The sequence below is a fragment of the Tasmannia lanceolata genome, unplaced genomic scaffold, assembly GCF_043159265.1.
Source record: "Tasmannia lanceolata isolate RefF3 unplaced genomic scaffold, GAP_Taslan_0.1 ptg000015l, whole genome shotgun sequence".
Classification (NCBI taxonomy): Eukaryota; Viridiplantae; Streptophyta; class Magnoliopsida; order Canellales; family Winteraceae; genus Tasmannia; species Tasmannia lanceolata.
The window spans coordinates 5,585,328-5,592,073 of NW_027518692.1; the positions used below are offsets into that span (position 1 = coordinate 5,585,328).

General features: G+C 41.0%; 1 protein-coding gene across 1 annotated transcript; it reads right to left on the reverse strand.

Annotated features, from left to right (window-relative positions):
* Window positions 1-2,464: 2,464 nt before the first annotated feature.
* On the reverse strand, window positions 2,465-5,824 carry LOC143891664 (uncharacterized). The gene is made up of 3 exons (XM_077396206.1): window positions 4,856-5,824; window positions 3,267-4,743; window positions 2,465-2,862 (listed from the first exon to the last, which is right to left on the reverse strand). The coding sequence occupies exons 1-3, from the start codon at window positions 5,822-5,824 to the stop codon at window positions 2,465-2,467; spliced, it is 2,844 nt and encodes a 947-aa protein (XP_077252321.1).
* Window positions 5,825-6,746: the final 922 nt, after the last annotated feature.

A 6,746-nucleotide genomic window follows, 5' to 3' on the forward strand; every position in this document is an offset into this window, starting at 1 on the left:
ATGATGTCTATTCCCCATACTGAGAACAGCCATGGCGAAGTCAAAGAATGCAACTCTGAAGGAGGAATATGAATAAGATTCGCATAAACTTGGCACTTATGGCATTTATTCACAAAGGCAAAGCAGCCTGCTTCGATTGTGGGCCAATAAAATCCAAGCCTCAAAATCTTTCTGGATAACATTTTACCATTCATATGCAGTCCACAAACTCCCTCATGAGTCTGCTCAATAAGCTCCCCAGCTTTGTCCTCATCAACACATAAGAGTTGTATTCCGTCAAAAGATTGCCTATAAAGCTCTCCACCACAAATGATGAAGTTGGTAGCTAGCCTCTGAAGAGTTTTCCTCTCTTTGCTTGAAGCTTCAGGAGGGTGCCCCTTGCCAGAAATGAACTTCTTGATATCCGTACACTATGGTTTCCCATCCGGATATCTTGCCGATATTTCTATCACATTCACATGTGCAGGAGCCCACTGTAGTATGACAGCTAAAGGCTGAACCTCCATAGTTGTAGAAATGTCTAGCATCGAACCCAAAGTAGCCAAAGCATCAGCAAAATGGTTCCTAGTTCTTGACGAGTGAGTAAAAGTGATACTCCTAAACCTTTTAACCAGAGATTCTGAATATGTATTATAATGGATCAATCTATCCTCTCGAGTTTTTCATTGCCCATTGATTTGACAAATAATGAGCATTGAGTCCCCAAACACATTTATGTCTTGAACTTGAAGAGCTAAAGCTGCCTCAAGTTCTGCTATACAGGCTTCATATTCGGCCATGGTATTCGTGCACTCAACTGCAACTTGATGGATATAGGGATATACTCTTTCTTTGGAGATATCAAAACTGCACCTACTCCTTGACGCTGGTTATTGACTGCTCCGTCAAAATACATCAACCACTTGGTACTTGGAGTTTCTTCTTCAATATCAATGATCTCTTCATCAGGAAACTCAGCTTTTAGAAAAGTATTCTCCTCTGTAGGAGAATAAGCCAGCTGCTCAGCTATAACCTGTCTTTTAATGGACGTCTGAGTGACATAAGTGATGTCAAACTCAGATAACAATAACAAGCATCTTACGGTTCTTCCAGTAAGGGCGGGTTTCTCAAACAAGTACTTCAACGGATCCATCCGTGAAAGTAAAAGAACCTTGTTCGACAATAGATAGTGTCTAAGCCTTTGGGTTGCCCAAACTAATGCTAGACAAGTCTTTTCCAAAATGGAGTACTTTATCTCCTATTCTAGCATCATATTACTGATGTAATAAATAGGCTTTTCCACCTTAGACTCTGGATCTTTCTGAGCAAGCATACAACCCATTGCTGTGTCTGTGATCGACAAATACAACAACAAGGACTGGCCTGGAATGACGGGTGATAGGACAGGAGGCAAAGATAAACGCCGTTTAACTTTTTCAAACTCTTCCTGACATTCATCATTCCACTTCTTTGGAGAATTCTTCTTCAAAAGCTTGAAAATTGGTTCGCATGTCATTGTCAGCTGAGATATGAACCTCCTCAAGTATTGAACTTTCCCAAGGAAACCTCTGATCTGCTTTTCTGTCTTAGGCGGTTCCATTTCCTGGAGTGCCTTGATCTTTTGAAGATCAATCTCAATTCCTCTTTCACTGACAATAAAGCCTAGGAGTTTTCCTGATGTAACTCCGAATACACACTTGTTTAGATTCAGATGAAGCTGATATTTCCTGATTCTCTGAAAGAATTTTCTCAAGGCAATTGCGTGTTCTGGTCTAGTCTTCGCCTTTACAATCATATCATCTACATAGACTTCAACCTCTTTGTGAATCATATCATGAAGAAGAGTAGTTGTAGCCCTCTGATAAGTTGCATCAGCATTCTTCAAACCAAACGGCATTACTCTATAGCAATATGTATCCCACTGAGTAATAAATGCTGTCTTTATCATGTCCTCGGGTGCCATCTTAATATGATTGTACCCGAAAAATCCATCCATGAAGGATAAAAGGGCATGTCCAGCAGTATTATCCATCAAGAGATCAATGTTCGGCAATGGAAAATCGTCTTTTGGACTTGCCTTGTTCAGGTTCCGAAAATCAACACACATTCTAACTTTTCCGTTCTTCTTGGGCACCATTACTATGTTAGCCAGCCACTCGGGATATTCAACCACTTGGATGAATTTTACTTCCAATAATTTCTTCACTTCTTCATAAACTTTCAACTCCCACTCTGTCTTGAGTTTTCAGAGTTTCTGCTTCTTTGGCTTGATGCTAGGGAATAAAGGTAATTGATGTTGAACGATATCCTAACTCAATCCCGGCATGTCATCATAAGACCAAGCAAAAACTTTCTTGAACTCTTTAAGTAAGGTGATTAATTCCTCCCGTTCTTCAAGAGATAAAGTTTTGCCAATCCTTATTTTCTGAATCAAAGTTTCATCACCTATATTCACGGTTTCAACTTCTTCTTCGAGTGGTTTTGCTCAGCAACTCTCCTCATGTTGGATCATATGTTTGATTTCAAGAGGAGTTTCGTCGGCACCCTCATCAGAAGGGGAGTCTTGATTGTTATTATTAATGATTTTATTAGGTTCAGAAGCAGATTCAGTAGTAGAAATGGAAATAGGAATATACGCAAAAGAGTCTTTTATTTCATCAGAATCAATGATTACATCAGTGATTGGATAGCCCACAACAAGCTTTACAGACTCTGGAATAGTATTTACAAACTTAGAAACAGACATGTTGACATTAGTGTCAACACACTCAGAAATATGTACATGTGAAACATCAAGTACATCAGTAGAAATGTCTTCAGACTCGACCTCACTAGCAGAAGACACATCACCAACTCCAAGGATTGACTCGACCTCTACAATACCTGCATCAAAATAATCATCAGAAGAAAAAGACTCAGACTCAGACTCTGATACTAACATATACTTAGAAATGACTGACTCTTTTGGAGAAGTATGACTGTACTGAAAGGTAACCTAAGGTAGGACCTGAGAGGTCCAGTTAGTCAAAGGCTCTTCTGCCAGGGTGATAAGGTGTGTCGGGTTCAGAATTACTGTGCTCCTGTCAATGACGGCCACAATCTATTACCCTCCCTGAAAAAGCGAGTTCAGAAAATCTGGCACCATGCAGTCAACCCAATCAGTCTCAGGCTCTGTCTCTATAATCTTCACACCTACTGGCTCATTACTGCTAGCTCGAGGTCGAAGAAAATTTCAAACCCTGACAACATTTGCTCAATCGACTAATCAACCCAGGCCTCAGTGAAACCGCAGAATGGAACATCTGCTCCCTCCTTGCGAAAACGGCCATTCATTGTCAAATCCAGAGGTCCAATAGGCAAGTCTAAGCCACGATGACGACACTCAGCCCACTTTAGCATATAACGCTTCATTTCTATGATCTCCTTCTTCGTGGGTTTGCATCCTAGCCCAAATAGGCCATTGAAAGTCTTGAACACTGGGGACTCAGTCATACCCTGATGATATTTGCCTAACCCGGCACCTGGTATATACCCTTGTTGGCGAATCATCTTGATAACTTTGGAATTAGTACTGCTTAGGAAGAAGACCTCTTCATTCATCGCTTCCTCCATGGTAATAGCAGTCACCTCTAGCAAAAAACCAATTAAGCTTATATCCCCTGCTTTGCCAACAATCAACTCCTGGGAAATCTGGCCTATCTCTAAATCAGGGTCGCCTTTCACAGTGATGACTCTATTATTTCGAATAAACTTCAACTTCTGATGCAGCGTGGATGATATAACCCCAACTCTATGCAACCATGGGCGGCTGAGCAGTAACAAGATAGATGCTTTGATATTAAGGACTTGGAATTCTATTTCAAATTTCTCACCACCTATTTGGATTTCTGTGACCAAAGTCCCGATGACATCACGATGGGTTCCATCATAGGCTAGAATGCCTTGCTCAGAGGGGACAAAATTCTCTGGCCTGAATCCAAGGGTAGTTGTTGTGCTCAATGGGCAAACATTCAAAGCGGACCCATTGCCTACTAATACCTCTGGAACCTTTTTTTTGTTGCAGATGATTGTAATCTTGAGAGATTTGGTGTGATCTCGACCTTCAGGAGGAAGGTCCTCATCTGTAAAGAACAAAGCCCTAGATGCCCTAGCCATGGCGACCATGCTCACCAACTCATCGGGTGTAACGTCAACAGATACTTGTGCGGCATTTAACTCTCTGAGTATTACTTTTCTGTGCTTGGAAGAAGACATGAGCAGACCCCATATGGAAATATTCTCTTGGGTCTTCTTTAACTGCTTTAACAAATTATCATCTTCTTCTTCTGTAACAAGCTTATTCTGCCTCTGATTCTCTGCAGCCCTTGCTATCTCTATTGGATTCTCTGCACTCAATTCGGGAGGCTTGAATACACGACCACCCCTTGTGACGTGTTGAAGCTCATCACACTGGTCATCGAGGAACAACAAATCATCATCCTCTATTTTTAAAACATATGGTGCTTTGTTCATCTGCTCTTCCTCAACGTCTTTACAATAGAGAACATAAGGTCGACAAGAAGACTCTACAAAGTCACCATCAGTTAGGAAAAGGACATAAGGCTTCTCCTTTGTCAATTCTTTGATCTCCTCATCATCCAACCTCAGTACATAGGGTTTATCGGATGTTATGGAACAAATGAGGGTTGAAGGGTCAAGAATAGGTTCATCGACAAATATAGCATTGGTAACGGGCGGAGGAACATCACGATGATTTGGGAGGGGCTTTTGAGTAGTATTTGGTCGTTCAACTTCCAAATTCCGTCAGATGACCCGAATTCTGGTGATATTCGCAGTATTGATCTAATCTCCAATACTTAGGCAATGGATCTGGTACTGGCCTAATATCAGGAAGCTTTATCTTCTTATCCCTAATCAATTTCTTTGGAATAACAGGGTAGGGATAAGGAAGTGGATCAAATTGTTTAGGTGCTTGTTTCTCTACCGGTTTTGACACCTGAGTTACTGTTCTCGCCACTGGTCTGACATAATTCACATTGTTCACCTCTTTCTGTATAACTATCGGCCTCTTGCCTTCTCTAACATCAGATGGTGATGGTCTAGCCCTCAAACCTTTGCCTATGGAATCCTCAGTTTGCGTTCCTGTTTGAATTAAATGGTCGAAATTAGGATAATGTTGTGGCGCCATAAAATGGAAATACTGAGTAGACAGACTCTTGACGACCAACTTTATCTGATCTTTTTTCGATAACCTCTGATTTAATTGGGCAGATTTGCGCCTCCAGCGCCTGATAAATGAGGTAAAGGTCTCTTGAGGACCTTGTTTCAATTGTTTGAGGTCTCTCTTCGTAACCTCTATCCCTTCCTCCATCAAAAATTGCTCTATAAGCTTGTCAGAGATGTCCTCCATGGTCCTGACCTCATCTGGTTTTAACCTCAGGAACCATTTTTTTGCTATTCCTACCAAAGAAATTGGGAACAACTGTGCCATTTGCTCACGACTGAGACCATATTGCTGTGAAAGAATGATAAACCACCTCATATGGCTCCGAGGACATCCGGTCCCATCATATTTGTCATAGTCAGGGACTTTGAAATTAGGCGGTAAAGCAACTGCAGAGGACAACATCAACTCTAAGACATCAAATTTCTTGGGTCCTTGAACTTTCATATGTTCCATCTCCTGAGCCAATTTTCCTAACTTTTCAGACATTTCTCTCTCAAATTTTTCATACATCTCCTTCTCCTTGTTGACTTTGAGTGCACAGTATTCTTCTGCATACTGTTCATCATCCAAGTCAATCTCTAATGGTGAAACAGTCGGCCTATTCAAATCTGGAGACATGACTCAAGGAGGTTGATGGGGTGTTGGCCCTCTGGAAGTAGAGGCCTTGTCGTTAATTTGGTTCTTCATGTGGGTCTTTTCTTCCTTCATACTTGCCATGTCACGAGTAAGGTTTCTTAGCATCTCCTGTATGGCTATCATAGGATCAGTGGAATCCGCCATTGAGACTGGAGTGGGTTGGATGGGTGAAAGTATTTCGAAAAATAAGACAAAGGTAACACTGGGGAAGTAAATGGAATAGGCGACGAAGATTGTCTACTCAGCCTGGAATCAGAAGACTGACGAGACCAGGTTGGTTTTGAAATTGCAGTTTTTCTGGGAGCTATGACTGCTCAACGTTAGAATCCTGAGATGGAAGTATAAACACTAGATTAAAAACATTGATAATTGGTATTCTGATCAAATAGAAATAAAAGAAACAGAAACACACTTTCTATTGATAACATCCTAGTCTGATTACAAAGATAAACTGGTAAAATAAAGGATAGCATGATCATAATATTGAAATTCAGTACTACAAGATGTTTAAGACATAAAACAAATGAAGACTCTCAATCCTCCTTTTCCTCCAATCTTGCTTTCATGGCTTTTGTACCCTCTTTCTCGGTTTTCCTTCCCTCCAACTCTTGGGCTAACCAAGGATAATAATCAAGTGATGATTCTCTGATAGTCGCTGTAGAGATGATCGACAATATCGTGGTGGATGCGTTGCTCCAATTGACCGCTATGTCAAGGGCAATTGTGGGAGTAATGTCTTGGGGTAGATAGAGTGGTGTGATATGACGGAGCTCCGTGCAATGCCTCCGTACTAGCCATTAGAGACTCCCAAATGGTCATATTTGAGTCTCCACTATATATATGATGGTCTATAGCTCATTTAACCTCTCTAACAACTTACCTAACCATCTTGGATCATTGAATA